The 20,210-nt window shown below is 37.1% G+C and overlaps 1 protein-coding gene across 1 annotated transcript; it reads left to right on the forward strand.

Annotated features, from left to right (window-relative positions):
- Positions 1-14,772: 14,772 nt before the first annotated feature.
- Positions 14,773-19,930, forward strand: ntf3 (neurotrophin 3). The gene is made up of 2 exons (XM_020926679.2): positions 14,773-14,820; positions 18,484-19,930. The coding sequence occupies exons 1-2, from the start codon at positions 14,818-14,820 to the stop codon at positions 19,348-19,350; spliced, it is 870 nt and encodes a 289-aa protein (XP_020782338.2). The 5' UTR covers positions 14,773-14,817; the 3' UTR covers positions 19,351-19,930.
- Positions 19,931-20,210: the final 280 nt, after the last annotated feature.

Here is a 20,210-nt window from a genome sequence, read left to right on the forward strand (position 1 = left end):
TGGGATTGCCTCTCCTCAGATCTGACTCGTAACTTGGTCTGGTTTGGTCTCCATGAAGATAGAAAGGTTTATTACTATATTGTGAAACATTCCAGACAAAGCATTTGATCCACCAGAAAAGTTACACAATACATTTTTTTTGTTTTTGTTTTTTAATCATGTTGTGATATTCTTATGATGTTGGTTTCTCACACATTGTAGTAATTCTATAGTCCAGATAACTCCTACTGGTGCAGGTTAGGTCATCATGGTGGGGTAATCTAGTAGTTCCTTTTTGGCTCATATACTCCCTAAGCACTCTTGAATACCTCCTAAGTACAAACTAATAGTGCAGTCAATTGTTACTATATTGTCTTGTCATAATAATAGTGATGTCCAAAAACATCTTACAAAAACACTATTAAAGATGAAAATGTAAAGTAGTATTTAGTAGTATTTATATTCAAATACTGTCTACCTTCTTAAATAATTGAAAATACACCTAGGTAAGTCTGTACCCTCAGGGATCTCCATACTGGGCTAATCCATAAAGCTCCACCATGTTTCACCAGACTAACTCTGATCATTTAAGAGCTCATACTATCAATCAAAATAGCACAAGAAGCCATTGGTTTTAGCTTAATCTTAGCTCAATAAAGATCTAAATTAGTTAAGGATTATAAATTTAATGTCTTCTTTTATGGCTGTGTGCTCCAGGGACTGCAGATGAAAAGTAGCAGTAGCTAAATATTTTCAGATGATCTTTTCTTTCTGCAAAAAAAGCTCGTACACTTCTGTTGGGGCCATGGATTGTTTTTATAGAGAAAGTGGGGGTTACTTGTTTAATTTAAGTTGTATGGAATCAGAGAGCAGAGGTGTCATGGATGCCCTCTCAGCAGGTCACTTAGGGGCGCGCACATGTCAGACCAGACAGAGCACTTTAATCCAATTTAGATTTAACAGAGGTACAGTTTGTCACTACTCCTAATACTTCTAAAATCAACAAATTAATTTATAATATCCACTGGAACTGCAAAGATATTCAAACATTAGATTTCATTTTTTTTCTATTTTGATCAGGTAATGAAAGCTTGAAATCTGTACTTCATAAATATAAAATGAAGTATCACATTACAGCAGACTTCCGGAGTGGTTAGCCATCATGCTTCCACTACTTTGAGGAGCATTTCAGTGCTTATAGAAATACTTTGTCAGAGTGAATTTTCCCTATTAGCTTAGAACATAAACTGTAGGTCAGCGTTCTACCTGTGAATGTGATCCTAGAGAAAGAAATAGAAGCTCATTGTTTATTTTATCTTAAACTGTAAAATGAGGTTAGAAAACATTTTGAGGCGGATAAAATGTTGACACTTTGAGGACGTCCGGCTCTCACCCTGTGCCAGTGGACCTGCTCTTGAATAAAGCTCTATATTACATCTGCTACGCTTTCAGTTCAGTAGAAGACACTTCTACAGTCAATACTAGTTTTCTAAGTTGATTATTATGGATTGATTTATAATACCAGGGGAGGTCTTCAGCACCACAAAAGCACTGGCAGCATGCGTGTAGAGAGCTGTGTACACTGCTGCCTCCAGAGGACTTCTATGGCTGCTCTGTGGTGATTTTTTCTATTCTTAAACATTGTAAAGATCCTCAATTTCTCTATTCACTAGCAAGGACCATGCCAGTAATGACATAGTGCAGAGAAGTTTATTGATAATGTACGAGGCGGGGCGGAGATGGCTGGGTTAAGACTCTAAGTGGGGGCTCCGTCTCAAACTTCAACAGGCCCAGCCGGAACGGGACCCGACTCTCAGGCGTCTTATGGCTGAAAGGTGAACAAGATAGGGGGTGGCAGGGTTAGCTGAGACAAACTGGGGCCCCGTCCACACTGGTATGTATTTGAGTTGTTTTCGTTGTGGATGCAGTGTTCATCCACAATAATCCGATTGAAAACGGCTCCAAAAACGGAACTATTTGGTGCCGCCATCTCCCATGAATTCATCTGAGTACGGATCGGATCCAGCACGATGTCGATGCCTGAAAACACTGATACGCTGATGTAGATCTATGCACTGCTAAGTAGCTAATTCACTGCCAAAACACTAAGAGGCTAGCATATATTCATATATACAGTCTATGCGTATGACCTGCAGATGTATAATCTCTGAAAAGTTTCACATGAACCATCTCCAACGCGATAGAAGCACAGAACAGACTCACCACCAGCAGCACATCCTCTGTCACAGAGAGAACACATATAATCCATATAAGTTGTGTCCTTTAGTCCAACAGAAGCTGAACCACATCAGTGCATAATAGCAAGCTGTTTTGATTGCTCAGTTTATGCAAATTGAAGTTTGCATATTTTGCATAAGTTTATTTTAAGTTTAGTTTCTGTAAAATGGAAACACATATGCTCAAAGCTGTGTGGATAAGGAAGGATTGTGGACACAGAAACGACATGTGTGGACACAGATCTTTTCCAATACGGTGATATGGTGGAGTAGTTTCAGTGTAAACGGGGTCTGGGATGATGGGAAAGGCTGCTACAAATAGGCTTCTGGGAAATTAAAGGTGTGGTCGAAGTGAGTTGTGGTTCGCTGGTGATGAGGAGAGGGTTCTGCTCCTGAATCTCAGTTAATCAAATTAACTACACTTCTTTCCAGTATGTCTGCATAAAAGGTCACCAATCACAATCTTTAATGACCTTTGTCAGTTCTTTATAAAAATAGTCTCCTTATCACCTGCAAACATGCATTTTTAGTAAGTTGCCCTAACTATTTTCTGGCAGTGTTTTTATTTTCAATGAGACAATACATACACATTTAAATGCGCTTATAGTGACATAATAATAATAATGCACAATTTTACATTCAATATTCAAGATTCTGGTATTTTTATTGTGATTGGCATAGAAAAACAACAAAATTACATTTAGAGTATCAAAGCGTCATGCATCTGTGTGAGCCGCCATCTTGGATACACATACAAGATGTTTTTCAGTATCACATAATAGAAAATTCATTGTGTGCAAAGGTTTGGCTGTGGACTTCATCAGGATTAACAGAAGTACTTTATCATGACAACATTACTTATATTTTCATGCATGTTTTATTAGATCTGGCATTTCAGGACACATTGACATGCATTGCAATAGTAGTACATATAGTTCGGAGTGTTTTGAGTTTACATTCCTGCTGGTGGGTTATATCACTCACACTCAGCAATAAAAGCCCCAGTGCATGTTACAGCATATACAGCGCTGAAAGGGAGGGCTCTGTACTCTCTCTGTTCAAATCAGAATGTACAATATAGAGATTTTTTTTAGGGGTAAATTATAGGAGGAGGGGGGTCACAGGCGGAGACGTGATTGTTTGAAATCTGCTGCTTATAGTACATTTCAGAACATGCTGATATGGGGCTATAAGGCAGAAATGACAAGACAAGAGACTCTTGGATAGACTAGTTCAACATATATCAGAGGACACATATTCCATTGATATCCCATCATGGGAGCTGGGAGAGAGTTATAGATCAGTTATACAGTTATTCTGTATTCATAAATAATTATTTAAAAAAAAAAGTTGTGTGTGTACCCTATTCCAGTGTGATCTGTCTTCAGGGAAATTTTTTAACCTGAAGTGACTCTCTGTCTAAGTGCATATGTCACTTTCTCAGTTTTCCATTTTTCCAGGTTTGATTTCTTCTTTATAGAGTTTGCATGTTCTCCCTGTGTCCAGTGTAGTTCAATTTCCTCCATTAATCAAAACATTTACAATGTAATTGTATGTTCCCAGTGTCTGGCTCAGACTTGAAGAGGGCCTCTGGCATAGCTGTGTAGCTAACTGCTGCTCCAGAAGAATTGCTTCACTTGAGGATCTTGAACTTTTCCCTGAGATTTAATACAAACAAATTTTTTAAAAATACATTACATAACAGAATAACTTGTTAGGCTTTGTAAAAAAAAAATCCACTACGCTTGTACAGTACTCAGTGACTTCTGTGATTATAGAAAATTGCAGGAATTATACTAGTGTAATTGGTTATTAAATCAAAATATACTTGTGAAGGAGTTTGTCTTTCTATTATTATCACAATTCGCGGTACATGCAGGCTCTGGATTGCGTGAGATATAATTAAATAATAAAAATATATAGTGAGCATATGATGATTTTGTTAGTCACTTAATTCTACGTCTCTGTTTAATAGTTACTGAAGGTGCTGATTTGATAATGTGAACAGACTCCGTGGTCCAGTAACAGAGGATTTCAGTGGTGCCTTAACTCTTCCTCGTAGTCTGCAGTGGCACATGATAATCTGTGGACAGCAGCAGATTAACAGCTTCAAGTGAGAGAAGAGCAGGGTCTGTGCCAACTCTGAAACTCTTAACCACAAACATGTATTTTATCACTATCTGAGATCTAATTGCTCAGAGGCCTCGGATCGACTCCCAGCGAGGAGATGATTGATGATGATTTTTTTTTTTTTTTTTTTTACATCTTATCATTATTTAGACAAAATAAATGTATAGCTTGCTAATACATATTTTTTTCACATCTCTTCTTATGATTTTATAGGCAGTACTATGTTGTCTTCACATGGGATTTACAGTTGTCAAACCATATTTGTGCTCTGTTTTGTAGAGGCCATGGGTTCAGTATCTTTGTCTTTCCATGTATTTTAGGGTGATGAAAAAATTGCATTGTTGCCATAGCAATTAACAATTCAAATCAAAATATTATACCATTTGAGGGATGTCATCTATAAATGGGTTGACTAACAAGTTGGAACCCATCAAAGTTAAATAATAATATGCATCAACTTGGTGAACTTTTTTTTTTTATTTTAAGGACCCATATTACTCTATTTTTTGATCTATGCAATTATGTTTTTCCTCATCAAAAACATAGCCAGAGTTGTGTTTTAAGTCATTCTCACAAGTTTAAAACACAAACCCTGCATAAGTCTTCTTTCACACAGAAAACACTCTGTTTCACCTTTTAACATCATGTGGTAACACAGGAAGTGCTCCACTCTGTTTTTAAATTCCATGTCAATCTCTGCTGAACAAAAGGAAGCTGTCAACGTAAAAACTACCACGTGATGACATCACAAGGTGGAACAGAGCATTTTGAGCTTTGGAGATGTCGACAAACTAATAATAAATAATTACTTTAACATGTGTGAATGAAACAAAACACAACTCCAAGTATATATATTTTTTGAGGCGTTAACAGCATTCTAACATGGGTTAAAGCTCACAAGAGTCAGTTTCATGTAATATAAAACGTATAAGTAATTTGACATAAAGCATCTTGTTCTCACATTGGCAGGACATTAAAGGCATCATGTTGGCCAGCAGAGGTTGCAGGTTGGAGCTTTAGTGCTGACCACTGTGGAGCACGAGCGATGGAGAGGCTGAGATGATGAGGCCTGAGGGGATCACAGCAGGGGGCAGGGCAAAGGGCTGGGACCTGTAAGCTGATCATATGAAAGAGCGACACACACACAGCATATGTCTACAGACAACAACAGAGAGGGAGAGAGAGAGAATAAGAATGGGGCTGCGGTAAGGAGAAATAGATCTAAATGGTTTGACAAGGGAATGTTTTGTTTATTTGATGTTGCTTTTTATGATTATTAGTATATATATATTTACTTTATTTACTTCAAAAATGTTAGTACAAACTGAAACACACTTACACACAAAACAGGCTTAGAGTGCAGAAGAGGTGCTAAAGAAAATGCAAAAATAATTGAATAAATGAACTGCCTGCTTGATCAAATACATATACACACTTATATATATTGCAACAAATCAAATGACAAAATGATATATTATTATTGTATGAGTTTGAGCCCAGGCAGTGATGAGAAGTGCACCGACAGATCAGGGGGCTTAGACATGTGGTGTTAATGTGTGTGAAGGAGGGGCACACAAATGAGATTGAGCTAAAGCTTCAAAGTGTATGGTGACACTATGGCACAATGTCAATGGTACAAGAAGGAACATCACAATTTCATGATTACATCCATTTATTGACCACCACGTAACTTTTTTTTTTTTTTTTTTTTTTTGTGACAATAATAAACTAAGGTAAAAGCATGTTTTTCATTATTTTGGATGTTTTTATTACACAGAAAAGCTTGCGTCCTTCCTGTGAGCAGGCTTGAATCTCCACAGCTGAATATTTGTCCTGTTTCCTGTTTAACTTATCTATCTCCATAGAGAATGCTCTCAAGTATGATTTTAACTTTTTATTTCTATAGAATGTTATGTTGCTTTAAATGTCCTTTATTCAGTTAATAGATTAATATGTCTATAATATATAACCAGCTTTATGAAATCCAACTTTCAGTACAATGATGATGTTTAGGTTTATTTTGTTGAAGTTCACATTAAATTGAAATCCCTTATTCCTAACCTTTCTTCTGCAAATCTTTATTTGTATAATGTACCATAAGGAGTCATGCCAGACTGAATTATGTCCCGCTAGCTCAAACAGATTACTGTAATTAGTTAGTTAGTAGCAGTACAAACTTTCTAAATGTGTTATATGTAATACTAATGACTATTGATAGACAAGGCCCATTGTTTTCATACAATGGGCCTTGTCTATCAGTTTTAACTCACAGTTGTCCTCAAAGTGGTCACGTGATGTTGCTGCAATGTGTCTGTTATCTGATTTACACAGCTCTGAAAAAAATATATAATAATAAATGTGTGTGTCATAATATAGTTGTGTCCTTGGGCAAGACACTTGACCAAGCTTTGTTTTCAGTGTTGATGTGCACACTACTGCTGCATGAATGAATTTGTAAGAGCAAACACTGGATAGACTATTAAAATTATTTATGTATATAGTCTTAGTAAATGACGCGGTCTTGAATATTATCTGGGGAGCTATAGATTTGTCTATTTTATAACTGTGGTCTTGTGATGGGCAAATGTGCCGGAGAGGTACTTCCCAGACTGTACAGATGAACAATGGTGTCTATGACTGAATCTATATGTGGAGACTGCCTCAGTGGGAACAGCCAGGGGTTATACTGAGTGTGAACAGTGAATGAGTCTTTTTATTGTGGGAAATAGTCTTCACCAGAATGGCCATATAAGGCTGCTATCAGTTGATTTATACAGTGTGATTTGATTAAGTCTGTCACTCACTCTGTCTATTTCATGGTGTGTGCTGTCAGTCACTTGTATGGTCAATAGTAGTTAAATGGTCGGCTATAATTTTTTCGATGAGCAGCTATTTCTGTTGAGAGTTGTAAAGTACATTTTGGACAAAATAAAGGTTGAAATATAGTTACTGAAGAATTAAAGATAAAGAATATTTACGTGTATTGATCAAAACCACACATTTTCTATTCTGTTCTTACCCATTTTTATTTAATATTTTTTGAATTTTTGAATTTGTGATAAAGAGCGTGCATAATCCAAATTATGATTATCAAAATGCAATTATGGTTATTTTAATAGTATAGTAATAGTATAGACATGATTGCTTCGATTAATCAGCAGCCCTCCTAAATATACACATGTTTACCAGTTCCTCAGTGCGGTAAACGTGAGTGGCAAATTTGGCTTGTGTTTGTCTCTGATTGTGTGTGGACTGACACTTCAGACTGCAGCCAAAGATGAAGTCATTACATTTGGCATCATTGACACTCATAACTCATAACTGTTGGTTTAGTTACAACAAGATGTAATAGAATAATAGCAGCCGCTCTATGCAAATAAGGTTTTGATCTTTACAAGTGTTTTCTTACACATGTAGAAAGGCAATAAAAACTTAAAAAAATAAAAATCGTAAAACCTATTTATTTATGGATTTATTTCTTTGCATTAGGTTTTAACTGGATGATTTAATAAGAATGTTGCATGCCCCTGTTCGTGGGTTTCAAGCATTTCTAACTGGGAATACATAGTTGTGATCGTGCATGTGCTGAATAATAATGTGATGTTATGCTGAACTTATCACTAATAATGCTCATGTCACTCATGCGGGCAGTTGGTTTATGATTGATTGACAGCTCATTCACTGTTTCACTAAAACCAAAGCACCCGTGGCAGAATATAAGGGTTGGTTGAAAATAGTTTGCATGACTGCTGTGTTGACATTGTAGTGAGATAAGAGGTAATAAAAGAAAGGACTATCTTTAATCTCTCATCCTTTTCACATACGGGCAAAGTGTGTTGTATGAATGTGATGATAGTGATAAGAACAGAAGCAGCATACCATCTTCAAGTGTGAGATTGAATTATGTTTGTTCATTATGAATGTTCAAAATGTGCTATATGAATTTGATGCATGCTTATTAGGGATGTAACAATAACTGAACTCTCGTGATATCGTATCATCAAAGTTCTCACAATAATATCATAGACCATCACAATATATCAAATTACAAGTCTCTTTGCTTAAATTAAGAGTTATTTTGTAGCAAGAGCTAAAAAAAAAAAAGACAGAGAGAACTACACAGACCATGATCCTTTGGTACATTTCAGTGTAGACTACAAGAAGAAATAACAGTTCTAAACACTTTAAAGTCTTACTTCTTTGGATTAAGTTTTATCAAGGCATTTTAAGAGGAAAAAGTAGCATATAACTTCCACAAAATATCGCAATAAATATCGTACTGTGAGATGTGTATCGTGAAAATATCATACCAAGAGATTTGGATATTGTTACATCCCTAATCATGAGCCTCAAAACCATATCATGAGCTTTTCTACAATATCACAATAAAAATCGTACCGTGAGGTTCATACTGTCACGATATCGTATTGTGAGACTTGGATAGCTATACCCCTAATGCTTTTTATACAAATGATTAAAGAGCACTACTTAAGCATTTTAGTACAGTTCTGAAACATTATCGCAAACTTTACTTACTTACTTACTTACTTATTTATCCACAAAGTGTTTATTTAGGTGAAAGAATATGTTTTTTCTTCATCTAAAAATGTATCAGTCCCATATACTGTATAAAGAAGTGGACAAATTTGGAGCCTGATCCATATTAGGAATCGGAATTTATTTACGTACATAATAGCGAAATAAAAACACCAGGCTCATGTAGACTGAGTTAATACGGACCAAAATCATGAGGCTCACTGCAGCAGTCACAGAAACACCATTTTCCAGCATAAAGGCAATTGGAAAGAGAGTTGATGGAGCCAGAAGCGCCCCCATGAAAACTTATTGGAGCACGGTGGCTAGCGGGTTAGTCTGGACAAAGGTTTTCTGGACTGGATGCCTTGAGTCCAGCAGCTTCTCTCATAGTTTGATTCTTTTGGTGATACCTTCTCCTACACAGACAGCTAGACATGTGTTGTTGTACTATTGGGCTCTGCAAATAAAATGGTCTTGACTTGACTTGTTTGTGAATACCAGAGGTTCAGAGAAAAGCATCTCCAGGAATTGGCATCACATTTGTAAATTTATAGAGTCAGTGTCTTGTTATGTAAATAAGAAAAACTTGTGGGCAGAGTCAAAGCAAGTACCTCAAGCGGTTCTGGCAGAGGCTCTGTGTTCAGCATGTACTCCAGGACTATTACTCTTTTGTGGATGTTTTGATCAAAAAATGTGTGACTCTGATCTGCCGTCAGCCCAACAGGTGTTGAAATCAAAACAAGGGCAGCACAGTATGAGAATAAAATGTGATATTCTGAATAGACCTTTGACAATAATTACTATATCATCTTATCGATCATTATATGAAAGCTGGATCAATATATCTTGTGTACTTTTCTTGCAATAGCTGGATATTTGTGGTTATTTTTTGGCTATAGGATAAGACTGAAGTTCTAATAAGGTTGAATTAACTTCTGTGATTCATTACAGATGCAAACTAAATTAAAACTTGTTTCATTCTGCTGTTTATTTATTGCAGTTTGTGTGTGTGTTTTGTTTTTTTTTTTTTTTTTTCTTTTTACAATGTTGTAGATTTAGAATGGTTTTTGTGGTATAAATCCTTTCTTGGGTTAATGTGTCAGTGGCAAAAATTTCAATTTTATCATTTATCCTTTATATTTACTTCAGCAATATATCATACTTCAAAATCATTTATGTTAAATTAAAACAAACCAAAAATTTCTGCTATACTGTGTCAAAACAAACATTAACAGAGATTAATATGACTAAATTGTAATAATAAATTGTAAATTTGTATTTAACAAAGAACATTTTTAATAGACTTTTTCATTGTTAATGAATTAGTTGAACAATTAGCAGTTATTATTATTATCTCAATTACTGTATTAGCTAATATCACAATATCAACATTCTTTTCAATACAGTGTGCAGCTCTTATTATAACTGTAAATCAACATTAGGGCTATCATGCACTACATTTACGGGACAATTTCCAAAGTGACTGAGCAGCAGGGTGGTGCTCTAATGTTGCCTTGCCTTCTTCAGACTGCCTCAGGACACACTGTTGGGTTTGCTGCTGCAGTAGAACTGAGGGCAGAAGAGGCACATACTAATTATAGCTATGATTAAAGCAGTTTTTAATCTTATTCTGTACATAATGAAGGATTGACTTCCACTATATTTCCATTGTTTTTGTTGTTGTTATTGTTGTTAAACTATTTTAGAAATCCTCCCCAAATGGTTTTGAGGCCAGGGCCATCTGAACATCACATGAAGCACAGATCCTCCTGCAGTGATTCTCAGTGTTAGCGTGAAGATCTGGCTGCAGGCTCATCTATAAAACATCTGCACCCAGCTGAAGGACACATTTTAATTTGTGTGTTTTTGTGTTTGTGTTTTGGCAGCAGAATTTTGGAATAACTCCAGTAGGGTTTGTAGAGGATATTTTGGTCTGTGCAGAAGATGTTCTATTATCTAAATAATTGTAGCTTTTGCCATTTGATGATTGCTCCAACTTGTATTTCTATTTTGATTTGATTCCAGATTCCAGATTTTGTTGAGAACAATGGTGAGACATGGCAATGTATAATATATTTGACATATATTGTTTACTATGTGTCAAATAATGATAGAAAAAAATATGTCAGACCTTTAAAATACACTTCATAAATCCACAGTACTATTTTAGGATAAAATGTGCGGTTTTTGAAATGCTGCTACTTCAGGGCAAACTCAGGCAGCTTGAAGTTCTGTTTTCTAAATTAAATGGCATGCACGATTTTGAACATAAGACATACTTTTGTGATTTCAGTTCAGTGCAAATTTTGCCTCATTCTGGTGCTGCAGATTAATTGTTATGGTGTTCATCATTGTTCCTATTTTACCATATTTTTCATTTGATGTGAGAGTTGTTGGTTAACCTTGTGTATCAAAATAAATTCTCACTATATTTGTGAGTTCACAGACTCACAAGAATCTCAATGATGCAACTGGGCCTGTCTGCTGGGGACTGGACCAATCACAGGACAGTATTGTGGTTTAGTAGGAAGCCAAAGGTGAGACAAAACAATCATAGAGACACTGACAGATGAATTTTAATTAGGTTTAGCAGAAATACAAACTATTTTGTTTTTGAAACATTTGCAGAAGGAAGTGCTTTGTGCATTTGTGGACCATTGTTTGTGCTTTTCTCTCATTTATTTCTCTGCTTGTTCAGCTCTTATTACTCTTTTAACCACTTTCAATGAGAATCAGCCAGGATTGATAATGTATGGAACTCAACTGAGATTGTCGCACATATCCAGTTTCCATTTTGGTCTTGCTCTCAGACACTTATAAAGTTGAGGTCAGAGCTACCAGACAAGAGGCCTAAAGGAAAACCAAAGAGAAGATATACTGTAAATGTGAGCTCAAAGTTGATATAAAGTGACAAAAAGAAGCATTATTTGTGGTATTTTCATGAAGAAACTAAATGGAAGATCTGCAGTGCAGTTCTTTGTCAAAGTTTCTTAATTGTTTTTATAGTTAAGTAGCTATTAAAATGCAAAGACATGGGATTTAACCTATTGTGTCTAAGTCAATTGTTCTGTATGGCTATGTTCCCAGCAGGACTAATATTTGTGTGGATCCAGATGTGCTCCCGTATTGTCCTTGAAACAGGTGCAGGTGTAATTTGCTCTCAGTCTGCTGCCTCTCTCCAGAACATGCTCCATTGTAATAGCATTCACATTCGCATTAGCATCTGTCTGTCTGTGTCTTTAACCTTGACAGCCCTCAGCAATCACTCACATTGACTTCTCATCACAAAACGCTTAGATCTAAAAATAAATGGTCCAGAAAATTAGTCCAACTACGATGAAAGACACAGGGAGGTATAGACATTGTAAGGTAATTTCTGCTTCACATGTTTCCCAAAATTTCATCTTAAAGGTACACTATAAAACGTATAAAACTTTTCTGATGGCGGTTTTGCTACCTGCTTGTTTCATGTCATCACTTTGCCATCACTTTCCACACTATGGCTTTATATACATTAATTGCATTCATTAAATTGCAGGAGTTTTTATTGCTCAAAAGTTCCTTAAAAAACATAAAGTGTTATTGTGAGTAGAGTGTCCTCTCCACAGATCTGAGCTGTCAATTGGCCTGATGGTGTCAGCTGCTTGTCTTCATGGAGACAGACTAATTTCAGGCAAATCATTAGCATCTCTATGGAGAGAGGAAGGTGATGGACCATGGGCTGGGATCTAATGGAGGCATTGCTCCTTTGCTCTCTCCAATTTTATATAAGAATCCAATTATTACAGGAAGGGCATCTGGGTAAAAAACAAACCAGACTTTGCAACAATAACTGGTTTTCTGTGGCAAACCTACAGAATGAAGGTACCAGTCAAAGAGAGAAAGAGAGATCTAATGTCATAAAGTTGCCTAAGGTATAGGAAGTATATATGATGTTGTTTTGGTTGTGTGAGAGAATGAGTCATTGTTCAAACAGGTTGGATGAGTAGAAAGTTTGAGATACAATATCAGTGTTTTTGTTATTTGATATTCTCAATAGTAACAGTACAAATAGTTTGGGTGCCAAGGGTTTGAAACTGATTGAAAATTTCTAAAACAAAAAAAACTAAAAAAGTGGTGGTGCTTGCTTGATGTAAAAACTTTAAGAATCACATGTGTATAATAAAATTTGGTGAATATTGATTTAGACCTAAATCAACCTAACTTAATTTTCTGATCTGTGATAATGCCGTTTCTTCATTAAAAAACATACCAGGGGTCAAACAGAAAACACTCCTTGTGATGTTGTGTGGTAATACAGGAAGTGCTTCACTGTGTTTTTAAACTCCATACACCTTCACTAGAATTATTTGGATAATTTCAGCCCTGGACTTGACAATCTCTACTGAACAAAAGGTAAAAGAAAACTATCACTACATGACATGACGTGGTGGAGCAGATCATCTTGAGCTTTGGATATGTACACAGACTAATAATAAAGGGTTACTCAAACATATGTAAAAGAAACAAAACACAACTCCAGGTATGATTTTGAAGAGGTGACAACATTTATAACATGTCTTAAAGTTCACATGCCTTAAAGTATAAAATGTCTTAAAGGGTCAATTCCGTGTAATATAGGACCTTTAATAAAGAGACTGTTTATTTTTCATCTCTTGTGTAGCCTTTCTTCTTGCATGTTCTCCTTGTCTGCCTGAATAGATTCAGGTGCATTATTTGTGCAAATCAACCTAAATCATGTCGACCACTGCGCAACATATAGTATAGATGGGATTACGATTAACCTTCTTCTTCTTTATAAATAGTTAATCCAACATTTGACACCACGACTGACTGACCTGCACTGTACTGTCATTAACCTGTCTCACAGTATCTCTGTTGTATAAGAGTCTGGAGGTTACAGGGGTGAACAGCTGTTTGTCTCTGCTCCATCAGCCCACAGCTTTAAAACAGTCTGTCTCATGTCTTCCAGGTTATGACAATACACCTATGTCACCTTCACTTGTGGATGGGCTTCAGGGTGACCCTTATCCACGCTGACAAAAATAATCTGCTCATTTGGTTTTACATCAGAGACAGTTTTGCATTTAAAGTTGCACTATTCAACTTCTAAGGCTCCGCTACTTGTTTGTCTTCATGGATGTTCCACATTAGAGCATTAAACATATCTGCTTTACATTTATTCAATTACAGATATTTTATAACTCTTATTGTTTCTCCTGACCATTAACTTGTCTCCACTGTGATTACCAAGTTTATTTTCATACTGTGGATAAATCAAGGTAATAATATATCCATGGAGACAAGCACGTGGCAGACGCTATTTCAGAAAGGTTACACAGTGCACTTTTAATTTTGTGGAAGTGATGCCAAAAAACATGTCCGAACAATCTTGCTTCTTCATCTGATGGTGCTTGATGCGTGTTTTAATGCTGTACTGTAAAACATTCTGCAATAACATCACCAAGGAGAGAAGTAGGCGCAAAGGACCCTCAAACAGGAAAGTTAATACACCTTCAAAAGTAAGGACTTCATACTGCTTTCAAAAATAATTCAAAAACACAACAATGTTCAATTGTCAATACTTTATCTTGTCTACCCTTATAACATCCAGCCTCCAGAACAGAACCAGAATGTTCACCCAAATACATGTGGTCTTTATCAAGATAGAAATGATTCAGTCCTTCTAAATCTGCGCTTGTGATATCAACTTCTTATTTTTAGTACAAGTAATGAGACTGTAGAGATGTAAACAGCTCGTAACAGTGGCAGAGACAGGAAGTCAACAGCAGCTGAAGCATGTGGAGATGAATGAGAACATTAGTGACGTTTCCTATGAAGCACCGACTAAAAGGAAACAGAGTTAAGACTCCCCCGAGGCCTGTACTTCCTGAGGGGATTTAACGTGCTACACCACACATCTGCTACGCTGGATATGGTAATACTACTAGTACTGGTACTAGTATAACTCGTTTCTTAGTAAAGGAGACAAAGGCAAAACTTAATAATAACCTCCACCAGTACTACTACTACTACTGCTACTACTACTACTACTACTACTACTACTACTACTACTAGTGATACTACTACTACTACTACTACTACTACTACTGCTACTACTACTACTACTATTACTACGACTACTACTAGTGATACTACCACTACTACAACTGCTGCTTCTACTGCTGTTACTGCTTCTACTGCTACCGCTACTGCTTACTACTGATACTGATACTACTGAAACTACTACTGCTACTACTGCTACTAATACTACTACTACTGCTGCTACTACTACTGCTACTACTACTAGTGATACTACCACTACTACAACTGCTGCTGCTGCTGCTGCTGCTGCTGTTGCTGCTGCTATAAATATTTCTCCAAGACGTGGTGATTAGAATATATAAGAATATTTGAGAATTGATATTCATCTATGATTTATGCAAAATTGAAAGAGAAATGTTTTAAACTAGACTATATCTGAATCTAAAAACCCCAGTTCAGAAGATATTTAGCCTGACCGCAGTACCAAAGTGTTGAGTTATGTAACTTTTTAAAAGAAATCTTCATAGCTGATCTAATGCAAGTTTATTTGGACAAAAACAGCTTTTATTTGAATTACTTAAAGACATAGAGCACATTTTACAGTGCAATGTACTCTTTTACTATGAGCATAAAAATATTTGCCTAAACCCTTATTTAAGAGGTGTGACTCAGAATGGTACAAGTAGTAATTTGTCGGAGAGCATTTTCAGTTAATGTAATGATGCAGTACTCAAAAGTACATGTTTAAACATGAAACTTTCCATAAATGCTTCAGTCTAACAGCTCAAACGTCATTGGCGATGAGTTTTTTCGGGTGAATGCAGCTGAAATTACTCATAGTCAAAGAATTAATTTATCTAATATAATAATTGTTTAAATTAGGTCGGGGGTGGGTCGTTATGTTTTGGTTTATCAAACTGCTCCAAATACCAATACATTTTTGTATTTATTAGAATGCCAAAAATGTCTGAAGCTTGTCTCAGCAGCTTTGAGCCCAGAGGGATGTACATAGAAGCGGTTGTCCTCACAGTACGCCACCATTTTAGATATCTTAAATTTATAGTCACATTTTGTTTTCCTCCTATCTATTCATTCTCAAAGAAGATATTACACAAAATTGACTCTTGTGAGCTTTAATCCATGTTTTAATCATCAAAAATGTACCTGAAGTTGTGTTTTGTTTCATTCACACATGTTTGAGTAATCCTTTATTATTAGTCTGTCTACATCTGGATATGTGGATATGTAACTTTCCCAGTTAGAAAGCCTCTCACCTGCTTGTCTCCATGGAGATTTTATTGCTTTGCCTGGTATGTCCCACAGTTTGATATTTAACCTTCCTGTCTAGGTGTTTTTATTGCTAAAAAACTAATTGAAATCATTAATAAGTATTCTTAATGAGGAGCTCTCCACAGATCTAACCTGTATCAAGGCCTAGTGTGGCTCCATGGAAATAGATAAGTTCATGCCATACTGTGGAACATCCCATAACAAGGAAATGAAATCTCCATGAAGACGAACAGGTAGCGGACCCTCCATCAGAAAAGTGCACCTTTAAGTTTCTTAAATGGTATGTAGAAAGCCAATTAAGTTGTTCTTGGTTTGAAAGGGTTGGCAAAGACTGGGCTGTACATTTTTCTAACACCAATTCATTCCAAACTATTTAAACCCAATATTTCACAGTACTGTATATTCTTCAGTTGGATATGCTTTCAGAAATGGCTGTCTGTGTCTCTTTTATGTCATGAGTGTAAATACCAAGAACACTTAAAACATACTCATTTGTCTGAGAGAGCGGTCTGCACTGAGAGCTCTGGGAGCACTTTTCAGCAGTCCCCGATCTGGATTCAAACAAAAAGAAATATTTTTACCAAAGGGCAAATCCACTCGCTCACTGTAACAAACTTCAGCACAGACTGCTTCGAAAACAAGGAGATGGCTTTAAATGTGTTCTTCATAGACTCACTGTGGAGAGGTAAAGGCCAAATCATGTACAGAACTGTGTGGGGCCAATCTCTAAGCAGTGGGACCTCCAGCTCCTCTTGGCTCAGATCTGGAGAATGGAACGATGCGTTAAGTGCAGGGAACAGCCAGCTATACTGAACTTTTTCTGACATGCTCCTGATGACAGTTCAGCCTGCTGGGTGAAACTGACAGAGACAAATGAAAAAAAAAAGTGATTAGTTGATGGATAAATTGTGACACTTCATTGGCTGTGATTACATGCACACGCCAAATCTGATTCTTGGAAATGAAATATTATTTAAATGAAATGTAAACAGCAAAAAATATCTGATCTGATTTCTTCTTGATCATTGTCCATCTGACTCCTCACATCAAATTGTGCTGTTTGCATGTTCTGTAAGTAACTTGAAAGGTCTAGAAATAGGATAGTGTAGAAGTTAGAAGAGAAATGTAGAATGTAGAATGAGAAATGTTTTCCTGGAACCTTGATACTGGTGGTAGTGAAGAGGAGAAGATGAGCAGTCTGTTGAGGCTGATGGTTCTGCTGCTGCTATTAAGAGGAGGTCTGCTGAGTATAGTTGTTGTGACAGAGGGGAGAGAGAGTGCATTTATAGGAACACATTGACAGGTGATGTGTTGGAAGGCAAAGCAAAAGCTGTGATTGGAAATATGGCAGGGTCATCACTATCATTTGGGTAATTTGTTATATTTGTTGATACTTAAATTACTGTATTATTTTTGCATTTATTAGCATGCTTTCTAACTTGATATTACAAACTTTACTCTTTACAAAACCTTCGTATGTCATGCAGAAGTAGGAATGGAATTCATTTAGATACTCCTTTATGTTTGGGAGTTCTGAAAAACATTGAAAACTTAAACATAAATAATGTAAAATATCCTCACATGACATTAAAGGTGCACTGTGTAACTTCTCTGGTGGAGGGTCACCTGCTTCCCTCCATGGAGATGTTGCCCGGAATGTAGCACAGTATGTTTGTTACGGCCCTGGCTCAAAAGGCCGCAACAAATGAGGGAGGACACGTCAATGGCGACGTTTTTACCCTCCCGTACGGACATTTATGATAAAAATATGAAACAGAGATGGTCTTGGCAGCAGGGTGGAGCAGGAGGAGGAGGGGGAGAGCTTGCGCCCGACCCTGGCCCTGTGGTGGAGCCAGCAGACAGGGCAGTGGAGGGAGGCGAAGACACCGAGAGACAACGGGAGAACGGCAGGAAGGGCAAGGCATAGCTCGGCCTGGAGCGTAACAATATCATTACACTTTTTTTTTCTTTAATCTGTACAGAGACTACAGTTAATGCCACAGAGCCAAGTTAGCTGTCAGATCTGGAGAAGCAAGCCCACTCAGAGTATGAATGCAAGGTTTTAGGTCAATAAAAAAACATGTTATTGAGTAAATGCCCAGATAGATGGATTCCATACCAGAACCTTCCAGACAAAGCAATAACATCTACATGGAGAAGAGCAGGTGTCAAACCCTCCACCAGAAAAGTTACACAATGCACCTTGTATCCAAAGTACCTGAATCTTAACACTGTTCTCCTCTTTTTTCTGTTTTGTTGTGTGCAGGTCTTACAGGTGAATCTAGTGATGTCTATCCTGCTCTACATTATGGTCCTCGTGTACCTCTATGGCATCCAGGCGACCACCGTGGACCACAGCAGCCGCAGACAGCAGCAGCAGGAGCAGCCCCAGCAGCCCAGCGCAGACCCCCTCAACTCCCTCATCATCCAACTGCTCCAGGCCGACCTCACCCGGGGCAAGTCCAAAACAAACCAGGACCAACACGGCAGGAGCAGGGACCCTGAAATCCACGACATCCAGGATACTTTACCGCCTTTACCCCCGAATCTTCCACTAGGGGGCAACAGCATGGATGAGCAGTGGGACATAGAGGATGTATTGGACCAAAATGTTATGGTGGTGCATTCAGATCTACTTCGGCAACATAAAAGATACCACTCACCGCGAGTTTTGTTAAGTGATCGGCCGCCATTGCAACCTCCTCCATTGTATCTTTCAGATGATTTTTCCAGTGGGACGTCCGAAGGTGGGAACAGAACAAGGAAGAAGCGCTACGCGGAGCACCGGAGCTACAGAGGGGAGTACTCAGTTTGTGATAGCCAGAGTCGCTGGGTCACGGATCGGACGGAGGCGGTGGACGATAGGGGGTCACTGGTCACGGTCCTGGCAAAAATACGAACCAACGCCAGGGAGGATATTAAACAGTACTTTTACGAGACACGTTGTCAAAGTGAGCGGCCGTCCAAAGCGGGTTGCAGAGGAATTGACAGCAAAAACTGGAATTCACAATGTAAGACGACACAAACTTTTGTTAGGGCTTTGACTCAAGTTCGAAACACTGTGGGGTGGAGGTGGATACGCATAGACACTTCCTGCGTTTGTGCGTTATCAAGAAAACGACGCCGGACGTAAAGATATTTCTAAACAAAACACTGAACTTCTTGTAGGATTTAAATTCCTGTCGGGAATATGTGTCAAATTAAGGATACTATGGATGCTAAGGCGACATTCCACTGCCACATGCTGAGACAAGCTCCAGAACTTGTGGGGGCAAATGTAAATATATAAGTTAATTAAATTATATTAAAAATGCATGTAGAGTATACATGTTTATCTATCTATATATGATGTATGAATATATTTGTGTTATTTATTGAAAAAAGGAATGTCTAAATGTCTATAAAACAAGCTCTACTCAGACAGAGAGGTGCTTCACAGTGACTTGTGCCTTGATCAGTGGCTGAAATTGCACTGATTTCAATTATTAAGAAGCAGGGCAAAAAACATACATACAAAAAGTGTGACTAAGTGTCCATTATACAGTAGAGAAAAGGCCTGGGATAATGATGAAGATGGCTGTTCTTTGGTTTAAACTACAATGTCATACCTCAGTGTCGTGTTGTCATTAAAAGCATTTTGGTGAGAGCAATGGTCCTGTTTACACAACAACATGTTTTATTAATGATTTGAAGTTAATTCATATACTTGGAAACACACCACAAAGATAATTAAAGATAAAGTTTGAAGATTTTGTAGAAGCTTGCTGAAATGACTCGCCTCTCAATGGTGATTGGTTCTAAAGTTGTAGATTCAGGCTAGGAAGAAACATGCATTTAATAATATACCAAACTAAGACTTGATAAATAATTTGAAAGTTTGAAATTATAGCATTGTAATTATATTAATCCTCAGTCTTTCATTTTAAAAAACTAGACTTCAATAGGTATTTCATTTAATCAGAATAATACCATTACTTTAAATCTAAAAAGAGA

This window comes from Boleophthalmus pectinirostris, unplaced genomic scaffold (assembly GCF_026225935.1).
Source record: "Boleophthalmus pectinirostris isolate CB_2022bp ecotype Guang Dong unplaced genomic scaffold, ASM2622593v1 HiC_scaffold_18, whole genome shotgun sequence".
In the NCBI taxonomy this organism is placed as follows: domain Eukaryota; kingdom Metazoa; phylum Chordata; class Actinopteri; order Gobiiformes; family Gobiidae; genus Boleophthalmus; species Boleophthalmus pectinirostris.